This window comes from Dendrobates tinctorius, unplaced genomic scaffold, assembly GCF_039654945.1.
Source record: "Dendrobates tinctorius isolate UK_male_01 unplaced genomic scaffold, ASM3965494v1 ptg000235l, whole genome shotgun sequence".
Lineage (NCBI taxonomy): Eukaryota > Metazoa > Chordata > Amphibia > Anura > Dendrobatidae > Dendrobates > Dendrobates tinctorius.
The window spans coordinates 2,596,073-2,617,389 of record NW_027361902.1 but is presented as its reverse complement, the minus strand read 5'-3'; the positions used below and the strand labels follow the sequence as shown (position 1 = coordinate 2,617,389).

At 44.6% G+C, this 21,317-nt stretch overlaps 1 protein-coding gene across 1 annotated transcript in view; it reads right to left on the bottom strand.

Moving 5' to 3' along the window:
• WDR97 (WD repeat domain 97) overlaps positions 1-21,317 on the bottom strand; it is an 850,927-nt gene that overhangs the window by 521,513 nt on the left and 308,097 nt on the right. Inside the window, exons 9-10 of the mRNA XM_073556560.1 lie at positions 20,438-20,492; positions 18,842-18,997 (exon numbers count right to left, since the gene is read on the bottom strand). Coding sequence (XP_073412661.1) covers positions 18,842-18,997; positions 20,438-20,492 — 211 coding nt within the window. The remainder of the gene's footprint in view (positions 1-18,841; positions 18,998-20,437; positions 20,493-21,317) is intronic.

The window sequence follows — 21,317 nt, the reverse complement described above, 5'->3', positions numbered from 1 at the left end:
GTATGAATGTTGTTCATTGGTGGGGGGTTGCTAGGCGATATAGGAATGCGAACATCCCTTTGGTTGCCGTTTATTTATTTATTATCATCATGTGCTAGTATGCTGTACAATTTTTGTTTAATGTTATATGTCTGTATGTGCACTATACTATTATGTATGTATAATGTAATTTATATGTTTTATTTGTATTGTTTTATGCTATTTCATATAATGTGGGCGGATACTTGCTACTGATTGGCCACATTGGCCTATTTAAAACTGCCATATCCTGCTGTATGCTATGCTTGATAAAGACCATGTGATGGCGAAACGTCGCATTTTGTCATGGCACAATAAATGTTTATATATTTTTCACCCGGATGAGATGCTGTTCTTCTTCATCATTAGGGTTTGCAGACCGGTCACCATTCTGGCCGCTCTTTTCTGAACTTGCTTCAGTTTGTTGATGTCTTTTTTAAAATGTGGTGCCCAAAACTGGACATAGTATTCCAGATGAGGTCTGACCAAAGAGGAGTAGTGGGAAATAATGATTTCACGTGATCTAGACTGTATGCTTCTGTTAATACATCCTAGAATTGCATTTGCCTTTTTTGCTGCTGCATCACACTGTTGACTCATATTCAGTCTGTGATCTATTAGTATACCCAAGTCTTTTTCACATGTGCTGTTGCTTAGCCCTATTCCTCCCATTCTGTATATGCTTTTTTCATTTTTATTGCCCAGATGTAGTACTTTGCATTTCTCCCTGTTAAAAACCATTCTGTTAGTTGCTGCCCACTTCTCCAGTTTATTTATATCTTTTTGAATCCTCTCTCTCTCTTCTCTAGTATTAGCTATCCCTCCTAGCTTTGTGTCATCAGCAAATTTAATCAGTTTACCCTCAATTCCTTCATCTAAATCGTTGATAAAGATGTTGAACAATACAGGGCCCAGGACAGAGCCCTGTGGTACCCCACTTGAGACATTCTTCCAACTGGATGTGCAGCCATTTATGACCACTTTTTGGGTCCGATCACTAAGCCAGTTATGAATCCACCTAACAGTTGCCTTGTCCATTCCATACTTAGTCATTTTTTCAATAAGGATTGTATGAGAGACTTTGTCAACTGCTTTGCTGAAGTCAAGATATACTATATCTACAGCATTTCCTTGATCCACCCAATCAGTGATTCCGTCATAGAAGGAAATTAAGTTAGTCTGACATGACTTATTAGTTACAAACCCATGCTGACTCTGTTTAATCACTTCATTCTTATCCAGGTATTGACATACATGTTGTTTAATAATTTGTTCAAAGATCTTTCCTGGTATAGAAGTCAGACTCACCGGCCTATAGTTGCCTGGGCCCACCTTCTTCCCCTTTTTGAAGATAGGAACAACATTTGCTCTTCTCCAGTCTTCTGGCACTTCTCCTGTTCTCCAAGAATTTTCAAAGATTATGAAGAGGGATTCAAAAATTTCTTCTGCTATCTCCTTCAGTACTCTGGGGTGTAATTCATCTGGACCTGGAGACTTGAATTCATTTAGGTTAGCTAAGTGTTTCCTCATCATTTTCATCCTGTAAAAATCCTATAGCATCTTTGACTTTTCTTTTACTTTTGACATATTCCCAAAATCCTTTATTATTGCTTTTGACATCTCTTGCAAGCCTCAATTCATTTTCAGCTTTAGCTAATCTGATTTGTGCCCTGCAGGTTCTGCAGACAGCATTATATTCTTCTTTAGATATGCCTCCCTCTTTCCATTTTATAAACATTTTTTTCTTCCTTTTTAGCATGTGCTTAAGTTCTGTGTTCATCCATCCTGGTTTCCTTAAATGCTTCCTATTCTTCCCTCTTTTCGGAATTGTTAACAACTGTGCTTTGAGAATTTCATTTTTCAAGATTTCCCATCCTTCCTGGACATTTTTGTCTTTAAGGATATCCAGCCATTGGATCCCTCCAATTCTCTTTCTGAATCCCTTAAAATCTGCCTTTCTGAAATCTAACCTTGACGTCTGAGTCTTCACAGGTCTTCCGCCTCTAGTTATCCAAAATTCTAAAATAGCATGGTCGCTACCTCCTAGGGTCCCAGCCACTTATACCTCCTCAACCATTTCCTCCCTGTTTATAAGGATTAGATCCAAGGTAGCAGTTCCCCTTGTTTTCTCCCCTACCTTTTGGAAGATAAAGTTGTCAGCAAGAGAGGATAAGAATTTCCTTGACCTGTTAGTTTTGCCTGAGAGAGATTTCCAACAAATGTCTGGATAGTTGAAATCTCCCATGACAACTATGTCATATTTTTGGGAGAACTTGGCCATTTGATGCATAAAGAGTTCATCCATATCTTCAGCTTGCACAGGCGGCCTGTAGTAAATGCCTACAATGGTGTCCTTTCCATTGTTCTGTCCTTGTATTTTTACCCAAACAGTTTCCACAGAACTCCCAGTCTCTGAAGCTTCAATCTCTGTGCAGATATACGCGTTTCTAACATACAATGCGACACCTCTTCCTCGTTTATCAAGTCTGCTTCTTGCAAATAAGTTGTATCCTTCTAGTCTTGTATTCCAATCATGTGTATTGTCCCACCAAGTTTCAGTGATTCCAATGACATCATATTTCTTTTCCTGTGTTAGTAGTTCCAATTCTCCTTGTTTGTTGCCCATGCTTTGTGCATTAGTATAGAAACATTTTAGTTTGTGATTGGTTTCTCTTTCTCCAATATTTTTATTAATTAGATTCTTTCGTCTTTGTTCTTCCTTTCCACTTCTAATAGCAGAGTTCTCAATAGCATTTGTCAGGTGTTTGGCTTTTTCTGGTCTTTTGCTTCCCTTCCCATGTTGTTCTAGTTTAAAGCTCTCCTTACAAGTGTAGCAAGGTGACTTCCAAATACATGCTTTCCAGTCTTCGTAAGGTGCACCCCATCTCTAGCAAGTAGTCCATCGTAAAGGTAATTCACTCCGTGATCCAGAAATCCAAATCCTTGCTGACGGCACCATCGACGTAGCCAGTTGTTCACCTGCAGAATCTTATTCCACCTCCTTGGTCCATGGCCATCCACTGGGAGGATGGAAGAGAAGACCACCTGCGCGCCCAGTTCTTTCACTTTCTTACCTAAGTTTTCAAAGTCTCTGCAGATGGTTTCCAGGTCGTTTCTTGCGGTGTCATTTGTCCCCACATGTAGTAGCAGGAATGGGTAGTCCTCTGTAGGTCTGAAGAGTCCTGATATCCTGTCAGACACATCTTTAATTTTTGCACCTGGAAGACAGCACATTTCTCTTGAAGTTATATCCGGTCTTTAGATAGCGGCCTCTGTTCCTCTCAGCAGGGAATCCCCCATGACCACCACTCTCCGTTTCTTCTTCACAACATTTTTCTTTCTCCATCCAGGAGGACTCTGAAGGCGTACAAGGTTGCTGTTTGTGGGCAAAGTCTTATCCTGATGTATTTCTTCATCGTTTTCCTGCGTGAGAGCCTGGTACTGGTTTCTGAGCAGTATGGGTGCTGACTGCCTCCCGATCCTCCTGCTTCTCTGGGTCACATGTCTCCATTCCTCTGTTTCTTCAGGTGCACTTCGAATTTCTTCTCTTTCTGTAACATGAAGAGATAATTCTGCTCTAAGAACTCTTCACCTTCCTTAATGATCTTCAACGTAGCTAACCTCTCTTCCTCCAGCAGGGACACAAGCCGCATTTCTGGCAGGTGAAGTTTGGCTTTTCCACTGATAAGTCTGTGAACATGTAGCAAGAAATGCAGCTCACCAAATGGCTCCTGGCCTCTTCCATATTGAGATTTCTTAAAAACGATGAAAGATGAGCCAAAAGGCACTGGGATATGCAAATGATCTCCTCAAGACTCTTCCCCTGGTTTTCCGATTTCCTCTTTTCAGCTGCAACGGCGGTGTTTTTTCATTTAAGACAAATTAAATGAAGATAATAATACCAAAGAATTTGTGTTTGCAATCATTTTCAGGAAGAAACTGAGTATTATCTGACAGAATTGCAGGGGTGTCAATACTTTTGGCCACAACTGTACAAAGGGACCTGGAACCATTAATTCACACATACACCAGGACTGGGAACTGTTCATACATACACGGGGACCAGGAACTGTTGATACACACATACATAAATACATACATACATACATACATACATACATACATACAACAGGGTTCGATCATATATACACCAAGACCGCAAACTGTTCATACATACTGTGAGGCAGTGACCGGTGTAATATGTGAGGGTCCCTATGTGTCCCCCAGGATGCGCTCAGAAGCATATTAGATCCGCTGGAGTGCCTTGTGATCACAGCAGGATGCCTGTGACTCACAAGGAGGAATAAAAGTACAGTAAGTGTGAACCTGGTCAAGTTATTTAAGGAGCTTGTTCAGGAAAACCCGGTAGGGGCTTTAATTTTTTAAACGGACTGCAGGAAGGTAGTGGGGTCCGGTCCGTTTCCTCCAGCCCAAATATTATAAGTGGCCTATGGCCACAGATTGGAGTGAAGATAAAAATAACCCTGCAGGAAGAGTTTGGGTTTGTGCACACGCTGCAGATTCTGCTGCGGATCTGCAGCGGATTTGGCCCTGCGGATCCGCAGCAGTTTCTGTTGCGGTGTACAGTACCTTTATTTTCTATGCAAAATGAAAACCGCAGTGCACATGCTGTGGAATTTTCCATGCGGATTTGCTGCGGTTTCAAATCCACAGAAAGAATTGACATGTGAATTCTTTCTGCAGATTCCACTGCGGTTTGCCATCTGCTTCATTGTAGAGATAACCAAAAGCAAAACACAAAACAAATATCCTGGAATAAAAAAGTAAAAAAATAAAAGTATTACTACCTTCATGCAATTTTTGCAATATATTTTTTTACTTTTTTATTCCAGGATATTTGTTTTGTGTTTTGCTTTTGGTTTTCTCTGTGTAAAGGTCATGTGTTCATATGCAATTACATTTTGCATGCACATTAATTTACTTTTTCTGCTCAGACCCAGTTTTTCATTGTAGAGATGTAGGGCAAAGCCGCAGGCTAATCCGCAGATAAACCGCAGGTCTTCTCACCTGCGGAGTTACCTACAGATTTTACTAAATCCGCGCGGAAAAATCCGCAGAGCATTCCGCAGCGTGTGCACACACCGTTTGCGTGTGTAAACTTTGGTCTTGGAAGCAGACAGAGCAGTTGGTCTGCAGAGCACTCCCTGTGTGAGGCAACACAGGGCCAAGCGTAACCAAAGGGTCTGGCCCACCTGCGTACATGATTGCGGTCGCTCACAGCAACTAGCCTGGACTTTTTGCTTCCCGGCTGCGATCCGGAGGATACAGCGTGCTGTGCACTGTGTGAGCTTTGGACATTAAACACGTTTTGTTTTGAACTTGTTTGAGTCACTGCCCAGCGCGGACACTGCTGCACTACAATACATATACGGGGACCAGGCACTGTTCATGCACACATACATACATGGGGACCAGGGACCGTTCATATTTGCATTCAACAGGTCTGGGGTCTGGTCTTACAAAAATACATTGGGAGCTGGGACCATTAATACAAACATACCCTGGGACTGGGGACTGTTCATACATATATACACCAGGATCGGGAACTGTTCTTACTGTACATACATACACCACGACCAAGGAATTTTCATTCATACATACAACAGGACTTGGAACTGTTCATACAAAATACACAGGGGCAGGCGACTCTTCACACATAACGGTACATTCACTTGGCCTTTTGACCATTCATACATACATACACCAGGATCGGGTGACCCTTCATACATACTCGTACATATGGACTGGTGACTGTCCATACATCCATACACCAGGATCGGGGACTTATCATACATACATGCACCGGAAGAGGGGACAGTCCATACATACATACATACAACAGGACTTGGAACTGTTCATACATACATATACATACACACACTGAGACCGTATATAAATGCATACATACACCAGGGTCAGTGACTGTTCATTCATATATACACCGGGACCTGGGACCATTCATATATACACCGGGACCGGGGACCAGTCATACATATGTACACTAGACCTGGGGACAGTTCATACATATACACTGGGACCTGGGACCATTCATATATACACCGGGACCTGGGACCATTCATATATACACCGGGACTTGGGACCATTCATATATACACCGGGACCTTAGGTAAGAAAGTGAAGGAACTGGGCGCGCAGGTGGTCTTCTCTTCCATCCTCCCAGTGGATGGCCATGGAACAAGGAGGTGGAATAAGATTCTGCAGGTGAACAACTGGCTACGTCGATGGTGCCGTCAGCAACGATTTGGATTTCTGGATCATGGAGTGAACTACTTATACGATGGACTACTTGCTAGAGATGGGGTGCACCTTACGAAGACTGGAAAGCATGTATTTGGAAGTCGCCTTGCTACACTTGTAAGGAGAGCTTTAAACTAGAACAACATGGGAAGGGAAGCAAAAGGCCAGAAAAAGCCATACACCTGACAAATGCTATTGAGAACTCTGCTATTAGAAGTGGAAAGGAAGAACAAAGACGAAAGAATCTAATTAATAAAAATATTGGAGAAAGAGAAACCAATCACAAACTAAAATGTTTCCATACTAATGCACAAAGCATGGGCAACAAACAAGGAGAATTGGAACTATTAACACAGGAAAAGAAATATGATGTCATTGGAATCACTGAAACTTGGTGGGACAATACACATGATTGGAATACAAGACTAGAAGGATACAACTTATTTGCTAGAAATAGACTTGATAAACGAGGAGGGGGTGTCGCATTGTATGTTAGAAACGCGTATATCTGCACAGAGATTGAAGCTTCAGAGACTGGGAGTTCTGTGGAAACTGTTTGGGTAAGAATACAAGGACAGAACAATGGAAAGGACACCATTGTAGGCATTTACTACAGGCCGCCTGTGCAAGCTGAAGATATGGATGAACTCTTTATGCATCAAATGGCCAAGTTCTCCAAAAAATATGACATAGTTGTCATGGGAGATTTCAACTATCCAGACATTTGTTGGGAATCTCTCTCAGGCAAAACTAACAGGTCAAGGAAATTCTTATCCTCTCTTGCTGACAACTTTATCTTCCAAAAGGTAAGGGAGAAAACAAGGGGATCTGCTACCTTGGATCTAATCCTTATAAACAGGGAGGAAATGGTTGAGGAGGTAAAAGTGGCTGGGACCCTAGGAGGTAGCGACCATCCTATTTTAGAATTTTGGATAACTAGAGGCGGAAGACCTGTGAAGACTCAGACGTCAAGGTTAGATTTCAGAAAGGCAGATTTTAAGGGATTCAGAAAGAGAATTGGAGGGATCCAATGGCTGGATATCCTTAAAGACAAAAATGTCCAGGAAGGATGGGAAATCTTGAAAAATGAAATTCTCAAAGCACAATTGTTAACAATTCCGAAAAGAGGGAAGAATAGGAAGCATTTAAGGAAACCAGGATGGATGAACACAGAACTTAAGCACATGCTAAAAAGGAAGAAAAAAATGTTTATAAAATGGAAAGAGGGAGGCATATCTAAAGAAGAATATAATGCTGTCTGCAGAACCTGCAGGGCACAAATCAGATTATCTAAAGCTGAAAATGAATTGAGGCTTGCAAGAGATGTCAAAAGCAATAATAAAGGATTTTGGGGATATGTCAAAAGTAAAAGAAAAGTCAAAGATGCTATAGGATTCTTACAGGATGAAAATGATGAAATGGTAAGACAGGATGTTGAGAAGGATGAACTTTTAAATTCCTATTTTGCATCTGTTTTCTCTCAGAAAGGAAATGTAACATCAACTGTTATTCACTGTCCTATTAAGGGAATAGAAGAATCCAGGAAATCTATAAACAGAAAGATAGTGAGGAAACACTTAGCTAACCAAAATGAATTCAAGTCTCCAGGTCCAGATGAATTACACCCCAGAGTACTGAAGGAGATAGCAGAAGAAATTTTTGAACACCTCTCCATAATCTTTGAAAATTCTTGGAGAACAGGCGAAGTGCCAGAAGACTGGAGAAGAGCAAATGTTGTTCCTATCTTCAAAAAGGGGAAGAAGGTGGACCCAGGCAACTATAGGCCGGTGAGTCTGACTTCTATACCAGGAAAGATCTTTGAACAAATTATTAAACAACATGTATGTCAATACCTGGATAAGAATGAAGTGATTAAACAGAGTCAGCATGGGTTTGTAACTAATAAGTCATGTCAGACTAACTTAATTTCCTTCTATGACAGAATCACTGATTGGGTGGATCAGGGAAATGCTGTAGATATAGTATATCTTGACTTCAGCAAAGCATTTGACAAAGTCTCTCATACAATCCTTATTGAAAAAATGACTAAGTATGGAATGGACAAGGCAACTGTTAGGTGGATTCATAACTGGCTTAGTGATCGGACCCAAAGAGTGGTCGTAAATGGCTGCACATCCAGTTGGAAGAATGTCTCAAGTGGGGTACCACAGGGCTCTGTCCTGGGCCCTGTATTGTTCAACATCTTTATTAACGATTTAGATGAAGGAATTGAGGGTAAACTGATTAAATTTGCTGATGACACAAAGCTAGGAGGGATAGCTAATACTAGAGAAGAGAGAGAGAAGATTCAAAAAGATATAAATAAACTGGAGCAGTGGGCAGCAACTAACAGAATGGTTTTTAACAGGGAGAAATGCAAAGTACTACATCTGGGCAATAAAAATGAAAAAAGCATATATAGAATGGGAGGAATAGGGCTAAGTGACAGCACATGTGAAAAAGACTTGGGTATACTAATAGATCACAGACTGAATATGAGTCAACAGTGTGATGCAGCAGCAAAAAAGGCAAATGCAATTCTAGGATGTATTAACAGAAGCATACAGTCTAGATCACGTGAAGTCATTATTTCCCTCTACTCCTCTTTGGTCAGACCTCATCTGGAATATTGTGTCCAGTTTTGGGCACCACATTTTAAAAAAGACATCAACAAACTGGAGCAAGTTCAGAAAAGAGCGACCAGAATGGTGATCGGTCTGCAAACCCTGTCTTATGAGGAAAGGTTGCAGGATTTGGGAATGTTTAGTTTGCAAAAGAGAAGACTGAGAAGAGACTTAATAGCTGTCTACAAATATCTCAAGGGCTGTCATATTGTAGAAGGATCAACTTTATTCTCATTTGCACAAGGAAAGACTAGAAGCAATGGGATGAAACTGAATGGGAGGAGACACAGATTAGATATTAGAAAAAACTTTTTGACAGTTAGAGTGATCAATGAGTGGAACAGGCTGCCACGAGAAGTGGTGAGTTCTCCTTCAATGGAAGTCTTCAAACAGAGGCTGGACAGACACCTGACTGGGATGATTTAGCGAATCCTGCTTTGAGCAGGGGGTTGGACCAGATGGCCCAGGAGGTCCCTTCCAACTCTACGTTTCTATGATTCTATACCTGGGACCATTCATATATACACCGGGATAGGGGACCTTTCATAAATACACCAGGATCGGGGACCAGTCATACATATACTGTATACACTAGAACTGGGGACAGTTCATACATACATACACACCGGGACCTGGGACCATTCATATATACACCAGGATCGGGGACCATTCATACATACAGTTGTGGCCAAAAGTATTGACACCCCTGTAATTCTGTCAGAAAATACTCAGTTTCTTCCTGAAAATGATTGCAAACACAAATTCTTTGGTTTTATTATCTTCATTTATTTTGTCTTAAATGAAAAAAACACAAAAGAGAATGAAGCAAAAAGCAAAACATTGATCATTTCACACAAAACTCCAAAAATGGGCCGGACAAAAGTATTGGCACCCTCAGCCTAATACTTGGTTGCACAACCTTTAGCCAAAATAACTGCGACCAACCGCTTCCGGTAACCATCAATGAGTTTCTTACAATGCTTTGCTGGAATTTTAGACCATTCTTCTTTGGCAAACTGCTCCAGGTCCCTGATATTTGAAGGGTGCCTTCTCCAAACTGCCATTTTTAGATCTCTCCACAGGTGTTCTATGGGATTCAGGTCTGGACATTGCTGGCCACCTTAGAAGTCTCCAGTGCTTTCTCTCAAACCATTTTCTAGTGCTTTTTGAAGTGTGTTTTGGGTCATTGTCCTGCTGGAAGACCCATGACCTCTGAGAGAGACCCAGCTTTCTCACACTGGGCCCTACATTATGCTGCAAAATTTGTTGGTAGTCTTCAGACTTCATAATGCCATGCACACGGTCAAGCAGTGCAGTGCCAGAGGCAGCAAAGCCACCCCAAAACATCAGGGAACCTCCGCCATGTTTGACTGTAGGGACCGTGTTCTTTTCTTTGCCTCTTTTTTCCTCCTGTAAATTCTATGTTGATGCCTTTGTCCAAAAAGCTCTACTTTTGTCTCATCTGACCACAGAAATTTCTTCCAAAACGTTTTAGGCTTTTTCAGGTAAGTTTTGGCAAACTCCAGCCTGGCTTTTTTATGTCTCGGGGTAAGAAGTGGGGTCTTCCTGGGTCTCCTACCATACAGTCCCTTTTCATTCAGACGCCGACAGATAGTACGGGTTGACACTGTTGTACCCTCGGACTGCAGGGCAGCTTGAACTTATTTGGATGTTAGTCGAGGTTCTTTATCCAACATCCGCACAATCTTGCGTTGAAATCTCTTGTCAATTTTTCTTTTCCGTCCACATCTAGGGAGGTTAGCCACAGTGCCATGGGCTTTACACTTCTTGATGACACTGCGCACGGTAGACACAGGAACATTCAGGTCTTTGGAGATGGACTTGTAGCCTTGAGATTGCTCATGCTTCCTCACAATTTGGTTTCTCAAGTTCTCAGACAGTTCTTTGGTCTTCTTTCTTTTCTCCATGCTCAATGTGGTACACACAAGGACACAGGACAGAGGTGGAGTCAACTTTAATCCATGTCAACTGGCTGCAAGTGTGATTGAGTTATTGCCAACACCTGTTAGGTGCCACAGGTAAGTTACAGGTGCTGTTAATTACACAAATTAGAGAAGCATCACATGATTTTTCGAACAGTGCCAATACTTTTGTCCACGCTCTTTTTTATGTTTGGTGTGGAATTATATCCAATTTGGCTTTAGGACAATTCTTTTTGTGTTTTTTCATTTAAGACAAATTAAATGAAGATAATACCAAAGAATTTGTGTTTGCAATCATTTTCAGGAAGAAACTGAGTATTATCTGACAGAATTGCAGGGGTGTCAATACTTTTGGCCACAACTGTATGTATACTAGAACTGGGGACAGTTCATACATACATACACACCAGGACCTGGGACCATTCATATATACACCAGGACCTGGGACTTTTCATATATACACCAGGACCTGGGACCATTCATACATATGTACACTAGAACTGGGGATAGTTCATACATACATATTCACCGGGACCTGGGACCATTCATCAATACACCAGGATCGGAGACCATTCATACATATATACACTAGAACTGGGGACAGTTCATACATACATACACACCGGGACCTGGGACCATTCATAAATACACCAGGATCGGAGACCATTCATACATATATACACTAGAACTGGGGACAGTTCATACATACATATACATCGGGACCTGGGACCATTCATATATACACCAGGACCTGGGACCATTCATACATATGTACACTAGAACTGGGGATAGTTCATACATACATATTCACCGGGACCTGGGACCATTCATATATACACCGGGACCTGGGACCATTCATCAATACACCAGGATCGGAGACCATTCATACATATATACACTAGAACTGGGGACAGTTCATACATACATACACACCGGGACCTGGGACCATTCATAAATACACCAGGATCGGAGACCATTCATACATATATACACTAGAACTGGGGACAGTTCATACATACATACACACCAGGACCTGGGACCATTCATATATACACCAGGACCTGGGACCATTCATAAATACACCAGGATCAGAGACCATTCATACATATATACACTAGAACTGGGGATAGTTCATACATACATACACACCAGGACCTGGGACCATTCATATATACACCAGGACCGGGGACTGTTGTGAGTTCATTTTCCCCTTCGTCACTGAGGTCTGGTGAACTCCCTGTTGTGGTAAAGGAAGGTAATGAGCCTGATTATCAGGCACCTGAGCCTAATGAGGATGACTGGCTGAGTGGAGTCACTGATTGGATATAAGGCTGCCGACGCCCTTCTGCCCTGCGGGTGATTTCTCTGTGGACTTCTAGGACTCCAGTCTGATTCCTGCTCCTCTGAAGCTAAGTTTTCTGCTTTGCCTGTTAGAATTTATGTTTTGTTTTTGTTTTCCTTGCTTTTCTGGATTCTGCCATTCCCTGCTGGGGTGAGCTGAATCTCCTTTTGCCGGTTGCTCTGTCTTCAGAATATTCCTGAGTACTGACATAGCTTATTTGAAGCCTAGCGTCTTCAGGGCCTTTTTCACTGTCAGTCTGTTGGCTCTTATTTTCATAGGGTTTTTCAGGGATTGCAGACAGCAGCCTTCCTGTCCTTTCCTATCTATCTAGCTTGGGCCCCGTCTTTGCTCAGTCTTTCTTTCTGTCTGTGTTAGTGTTTTCATTGTTACACCGCTCCGCCATACTCACCCGACCTCCGCTCCCACGCCGCAGTCGCCCTCCGCTCCCACGCCGCAGCCTCTCTCCACCCGACGGCCGCGGCGGTCACCTGAGACAGGTCCGCGACCGATGCCTTACCTGCATGCTATGCGCATGCGCCATAGGCCACGGCCGCGCCTCCTTCCTGCTTCTTATGCTCCGGCTGTGCCCTAACCCGGAAGCACCTGTGGACCAATGGCTGACCAGACGGGGCCATATCAGGCCGCTTCCCCCTGAGGGAGGCGCCTGATCGTTGTGTTTCCTGACACTCTGGCCTCGCTCCTTCGTGCACACACTGCTGCTGCAGTTCCTGTCTCGGCTGCTCCTCACAGCAGCTTCTCAGTCCCGCTACCTGTGTTCCTGCCGACCTACTCCAGTCCTGCCTTGTGTTCCTGCCGACCTTCTCCAGTCCTGCCTTGTGTTCCTGCCGACCTACTCCACTCCTGCCTTCAGTGTTCCTGTCGTCCTACTCCAGTCCTGCCTTGTGTTCCTGCCGACCTACTCCAGTCCTGCCTTCAGTGTTCCTGTCGTCCTACTCCAGCCCTGCCTTGTGTTCCTGCCGTCCTACTCCAGTCCTGTCTTCAGTGCTCCTGCCGTCCAACTCCAGTCTCAGTCTTACTCCGGTCCATCCTGAGCCGCCCCTCTCGGTACCGGCTACCGTGGTACTCGAACCCCTGGGCCTGCTCCTAACGGTCCCTGTATAGGGGTCGGTTCCACCTGGCAGCTCGCCCGGGGCCCCTCAGTGCCACGGTCCAGAGGGTCCACTCTCGGAGTTCCCGCTCCTGACCACCCGCGCTAACATTCATCTTGCTTCACCGTCATGATATGTTGGGGGCTGCCTATTGCTTTGGGGTCTGCTCTGGGGCAGTTTAGATTTCCCCTTTCTTTCTTTAGGCCTATTTAATTCTCCGGCTGTGATCGAGGGGTCTAGGGCATCGTAGGAACCTCCCACGGCTACTGTTAGTTGTTGTGATAGGATCAGGGGTCTGCAATCCGATAGCTGCCAACCTCTCTGGTTTTCTGGACTTAGCTAGCATTTCTGTTTTTGCCTCCTACGGTGACTCAATCATAACAGGGGACCATTCATACATATGTACACTAGAACTGGGGACAGTTCATACATACATATACATCGGGACCTGGGACCATTCATATATACACCGGGACCTGGGACCATTCATAAATACACCAGGATCGGAGACCATTCATACACATATACACTAGAACTGGGGATAGTTCATACATACATACATACACACCAGGACCTGGAACCATTCATATATACACCAGGACCGGGCACCATTCATACATATGTACACTAGAACTGGGGACAGTTCATACATACATATACATCGGGACCTGGGACCATTCATATATACACCGGGATAGGGGACCTTTCATAAATACACCAGGATCGGGGACCATTCATACATATGTACACTAGAACTGGGGACAGTTCATACATACATATACACCGGGACCTGGGACCATTCATATATACACCGGGACCGGGGACTGTTCATACATACACCAGAATCGGGGACCATTCATACATATATACACTAGAACTGGGGACAGTTCATACATACAAACACACCAGGACCTGGGACCATTCATATATACACCGGGACCTGGGACCATTCATATATACACCGGGATAGGGGACCTTTCATAAATACACCAGGATCGGGGACCATTCATACATATATACACTAGAACTTGGGACAGTTCATACATACATATACACCGGGACCTGGGACCATTCATATATACACCGGGACCTGGGACCATTCATATACACACCGGGATAGGGGACCTTTCATAAATACACCAGGATCGGGGACCATTCATACATATGTACACTAGAACTGGGGACAGTTCATACATACATATACACCGGGACCTGGGACCATTCATATATACACCGGGACCGGGGACTGTTCATACATACACCAGGATCGGGGACCATTCATACATATATACACTAGAACTGGGGACAGTTCATACATACATATACACCGGGACCTGGGACCATTCATATATACACCGGGACCTTGGACCATTCATATATACACCGGGATAAGGGACCTTTCATAAATACACCAGGATCGGGGACCATTCATACATATGTACACTAGAACTGGGGACAGTTCATACATACATATACACTGGGACCTGGGACCATTCATATATACACCGGGTCCTGGGACTATTCATATATACACCGGGACCGGGGACTGTTCATACATACACCAGGATCGGGGACCATTCATACATATATACACTAGAACTGGGGACAGTTCATACATACATACACACCAGGACCTGAGACCATTCATATATACACCGGGACCGGGGACTGTTCATACATACACCAGGATCGAGGACCATTCATACATATATACACTAGAACTGGGGACAGTTCATACATACATATACACCGGGACCTGGGACCATTCATATATACACCGGGACCGGGGACTGTTCATACATACACCAGGATCGGGGACCATTCATACATATATACACTAGAACTGGGGACAGTTCATACATACATATACACCGGGACCTGGGACCATTCATATATACACCGGGATAGGGGACTGTTCATACATACACCAGGATCGGGGACCATTCATACATATATACACTAGAACTGGGGACAGTTCATACATACATACACACCGGGACCTGGGACCATTCATATATACACCGGGATAGGGGAACATTCATATATACACCAGGATCGGGGACCATTCATACATATATACACTAGAACTGGGGACAGTTCATACATACATACACACCGGGACCTGGGACCATTCATATATACACCGGGATAGGGGACCTTTCATAAATACACCCGGATCGGGGACCATTCATACATATGTACACTAGAACTTGGGACAGTTCATACACACATATACACCGGGACCTGGGACCATTCATATATACTACGGGACCGGGGACTATTCATACATACACCAGGATCGGGGACCATTCATACATATATACACTAGAACTGGGGACAGTTCATACATACATACACACCGGGACCTGGGACCATTCATATATACACCGGGATAGGGGACCATTCATATATACACCAGGATCGGGGACCATTCATACATATATACACTAGAACTGGGGACAGTTCATACATACACACCGGGACCTGGGACCATTCATATATACACCGGGATAGGGGACCTTTCATAAATACACCCGGATCGGGGACCATTCATACATATGTACACTAGAACTTGGGACAGTTCATACATACATATACACCGGGACCTGGGACCATTCATATATACTACGGGACCGGGGACTATTCATACATACACCAGGATCGGGGACCAGTCATACATATGTACACTAGAACTGGGGACAGTTCATACATACACACACACCGGGACCTGGGACCTTTCATATATACACCGGGACCGGGGACTGTTCATATATACACCGAGACCTGGGACCATTCATATATACACCAGGATCGGAGACCAGTCATACATATGTACACTAGAACTGGGGACAGTTCATACATACATGCACTCCGGGACCTGGGACCATTCATACATACACAGGGACCGGTGACAGTTCATACATACACCGGGATCGGGGACCATTCATAAATACACCAGGATCGGGGACCAGTCATACATATATACACTACAACTGGGGACAGTTCATACATGCATATACACCGGGACCTGGGACCATTCATATATACACCGGGATAGGGGACCTTTCATAAATAGATAGGGAATGGAGACCATTCATACATATATACACTGGGAACTGTTCATATATACACTGACCGATCACACAGACATACACCGGGACTCTTCATTCATACACAGGGATTAGGGACCCTCCTTATACATACACCGGGAGCTGGAATCCGTTCATACATACACATACTGAGACCGGACAATGTTCGTACATACAGTGGGGAAAATAAGTAATCGATACACTGCCGATTTTGCAAGTTTTCCCACCTACAGAAACTGGAGTGGTCTGTAATATTTATTGTAAGTACACTCAACTGTGGGAGACAAAATATAAAAATAAAAAGCAGAAAATCACATTGTAGGATTGTTACATAATTAAATAGCATTTTATTGCATGTAATAAGTATTTGACCACCGACCAACCAGCGAGAATTCTGCTCTCACAGACCTGTTAGTTCTCTGTAAGAAGTCTCCTACTCTGCACTCATTACCTGTATTAATTACACCTGTTTGACCTCGTTACTTGTATAAAAGACACCTGTCCACACAATCACACTCCAACCTCTCCATCATGGCCAAGACCAAAGAGCTGTCTAAGGAAACCAGAGACAAAACTGTAGACCTGCACAAGGCTGGGATTGGCTGCAAGCAGCAACTGTTGGCGCAATTATTAGAAAATGGAAGAAACCCAAGATGACTGTCAATCTTTCTCGGTCTGGGACACCATGCAAGATCTCGCCTCGTGGGGTAAGGAGGGTTCGCAGAAAGGTCAAGAATCCGCCCAGAACAACATGGGAGGACCTGGTCAGTGACCTGAAGGGAGCTGGGACCACAGTCTCAAAAATTACCATTAGTAACACACTAAGGCCTCATTGAGTAAAATCCTGCAGGGCACGCAAGGTTCTCCTGCTCACACCAGCACATGTCCAGGCACGTTTGAAGATTGCCAATGACCATCTGGATGATCCAGTGGAGGCATGGAAGAAGATCATGTGATCAGAGCCCAAAATAAAACTTTTTTGTATCATCTCCACTTGCCGTGTTTGGAGGAGGATGGATGAGTACAGCCCCCAAAACACCGTCACAACCATGAAGCATTGAAGATGGGTCGTGGCTGGGTCTTCCAGCATGACACTGACCCGAAACACATGGCCAGGGCAACTAAGGAGTGGCTCCGTAAGTAGTATCTCAAGGTCATGGAGTGACCTAGCCAGTGTCCAGAGCTGAACCCAAAAGAAAACCCAGGGGGTCACAGCCAGCCTCACAGTCTTACTGACCCCTGCACCGCTCTCCATTATGTAATAAACTAGACCAGGGGTGGGGAAGCTCAGGCCCCAGGGCCATTTACGGCCCTCGATGACCTTTTATCAGGCCCCCGAGCAGATTCTCAGGGACTGCATTCTTGGGCAGGGAGCTGTATTTTGATTGCCACAAGCTGATTAATTTCTTCTTGCTCTGTGAGCAGACACACACAGTGTTCACTACTGAACATTGAAGGGCATGCAATGAAAGATTAAGTCATGAAACCAGTGCCAGAGTCAGGACGTACTTTGTGGGCGGAGTTTGCACGGCCCCCGAAGGATGGTTTATCCAAATGGCCCTTGGCAGAAAAGAGATTCCCCACCCCTGCCGTAGACTGATGTGGGTTCCAGGGGGTCCATGAGGGGAAGGGATTTTCTGCCCTGGGTGGTATAGTGCAGATCCCATTGACTGCACTCACCCACTGACATATCTGCACTCATTAGCAGCGTCACAGTCCACTACATGGCATCTATGAGAGTAGAGCCTTATACTGGGGTTCTGGTGTCATTGTTCTCTGGACACATCAACCTCTCTGTCATTTCCTCGGCTAGTCCCACCTCCCTCCCTTCTACCTGTCTGACATGTACTATACATTGCTGCTTTCTGCCCCTCTTTTTTGGAGGCTCCGTTGCCCTGTCTTTATTTTGTTGATATCTAATAAACATATTTGTTACATTGCTTCTTCTCACATGGTGGTCGGCCACAGATTATGCTGAGTTACATATTCTGAAGTGGATAATGCCGACTGTTTAGGACATTTGGGAATGAATCCACTGGGATCATGTAATGAGAAATGTGTCCACTCTAGAGACCATAATATCTGTCTTTAGGATCTGGAAGTAGATCACTCTCCTTGTGCCTCCCATCCTGTTACCGGATCTACCAGGATCACATGACTCGATGTACCTGGATCAGATGAATTCATCTAACCGGGTCATGACCTGATCTACCCGGATCACATGACCTGATCTACCGGATCACATGACCTGAGATCACATGACCTGATCTACCTCGATCACATGACCTGATCTACCCGGATCACATGACCTGATCTACCTCGATCACATGAATGACCTGATCTACGCGGATCACATGACCTGATCTACCCGGATCACATGACCGGACCTACCCAGATCACATGACCAGATCTACCCCCACCTCTACATGCTACTCACAGTGATGCCGGGTTTCTTCTGGTACATGAGTTGTAGATATTTCTCCATGGCTTCTCTTCTGGTTTCTATGCTGCTGTTCATTCTTTTGCGAGAGCGCAGTTTTCCCATTTGGATGAGATGAAGTTCTTGATCCCTGGTGCTTAATAACGAAAATTCCTGGAAATGTGAAGCATAAAACCATGTGATGAGCCCTATTATGTACAGTCTGGACCTTCCTCATTTTGTACAGTCTAGACAGTGCCATGCTGTACAGTCAGGACCGTATCCATACTGTACTTTCAGGAATGGTCCCATCCTGTACCATCAAGGCTGGCTCCATCCTGTACCGTCAGAACAGGCAACATCCTGTACAGCCAGGACCAGCCCCTTTCTATACAGTCCCCATTCTGTACCATTGGGACTGGCCCCGTCCTGTACCGTCCACATTCTGCACAGTTAGGACCATCCCCATCCTGTACCGTCAGGACCGGCCACATCCTGTACAGCCAGGACCGGCCCCTTTCTGTACAGTCCCCATTCTGTACCATCGGGACCAGCCCTGTCCTGTACCGTCCCCATTCTGTACAATCAGGACCATCCACATCCTGTACAGCCAGGACCGGCCCCTTTCTGTACAGTCCCAATTCTGTACCATTGGGACCAGCCCCGTCCTGTACCATCCTCATTCTGTACAATCAGGATCATCCCCATCCTGTACTGTCAGGACCGGCCGCATCCTGTACAGCCAGGACCGGCCCCTTTCTAGACAGAAGTCCCCATTCTGTAGCATCAGGACCAGCCCTGTCCTGTACCATCCCCATCCTGTACAGTCACGACTGACCCCTTTCTGTACAGTCCTCATTCTGTACCATTGGGACCGGCTCCGTTCTGTACTATCCACATTCTCTACTGTCAGGACCATCCCCATCCTGTACCGTCAGGACCATCCGCATCCTATACAGCCAGGACCAGCCCTTTTCTGTACAGTCCCCATTCTGTACCATCAGGACCAGCCCCATCCTGTACCGTCAGGACCGGCCGCATTCTGTACAGGCAGGACTGGCCCATTTCTGTACAGTCCCCATTCTGTACCATCGGTACCAGCCGCATCCTGTACCATCCCCATTCTGTACAGTCAGGACCATCCTCATCCTATACTGTCAAGACTGGCCGCATCCTGTACCGTCCCCATTCTGTACAGTCAGGACCATCCTCATCCTATACCGTCAAGACTGGCCGCATCCTGTAAAGTCGGGACTGGCCACGTTCTGTCACGTCGGACTGTCGGCGTTGTGTCACACCACACCAGCTGCGTTCTGTCACATCAGGAATAGCCCTCCATTCTGTCATGTCTGGACCATCCCCCCATCCTGTCACATTTAGGACCAGCCCTTTTCAGTACAGTCCCCGTTCTGTACCGTCAGGACCGGCCGCATCTTGTACCGTCCCTGTCCTTTACCATCCCCATTCTGTACCATTGGGACCGGCCGCATCCTGTACCATTGGGATTGGCCCCATTTTGTCAAGTCGGGACTGGTCCCTCTCTGTCATGTCGGGACCGACCCCGTTTTGTCATGTCAGGTCCAGCTCCAATTTCTTACGCTCTGCTCTTTGTACCTCGTGTTGCTGCTTAGTTTTCTTCTTAGACTCATTGCAGAAGTTGATGGAGGACCTGTAATAGAAAGTAATGATAATGTGACCCGTGGGAAGAGCCGTTCCTGCTGCACACACAGTCACAATATGAAGTCTCCTGTAACTAGTGTCTGCGGCTAGCCAACAGTAATCATATGCATGCCCCATATAGCCTGCCAGACACATGTCGAGGGGCACATGTACTCTGCATTATGCTCATCTTTATAGACAAAGCTCTCACAGTGAACACTCTCCTCTACACACTTATAGATCTTCAGCCTACATTGTCATCATCAAAAGAATGTTACTACTTGGAGCTGCAGTTTATTCTCAAAAGCTGCTCTTCTCGATGTGCGTACAGACAGTATGTAGAAATACGCAGACATTGGAATAAAAAGCTTGTAGGTCACATGGACAAATACAAGAACAGCAGACCTGGTGGGTCAGGTTCAGCCCTTGGGTTGGATCAAATCTTTTGTTTCTAATACATGAACGGTAAATGCTAACACACATAAGTTGTCACATCACACATGATGTGAGTGTGGCCCCGGAGACATTGTTTTTTTCCACAAAAACAAAATTGATTTTAAATACAGTGATGAGCAAAAGGGTAACAATGTTCCGACCTTCTCACTTTCAGGTTCCATATCTCACCAATCACTACAGGTTTTGTCCTTAAGGAGAAAAATGTCCAGGAAGGATGGGAAATCTTGTAAAATGAGACTCTCAAAGCACAATTGTTAACAATTACAAAAAGAGGGAAGAATAGGAAGCATTTAAGGAAACCAGGATGGATGAACACAGAACTTAAAAACATCCTAAAAAGGAAGAAAGAAATGTTTATTAAATGGAAAGAGGAAAGTAT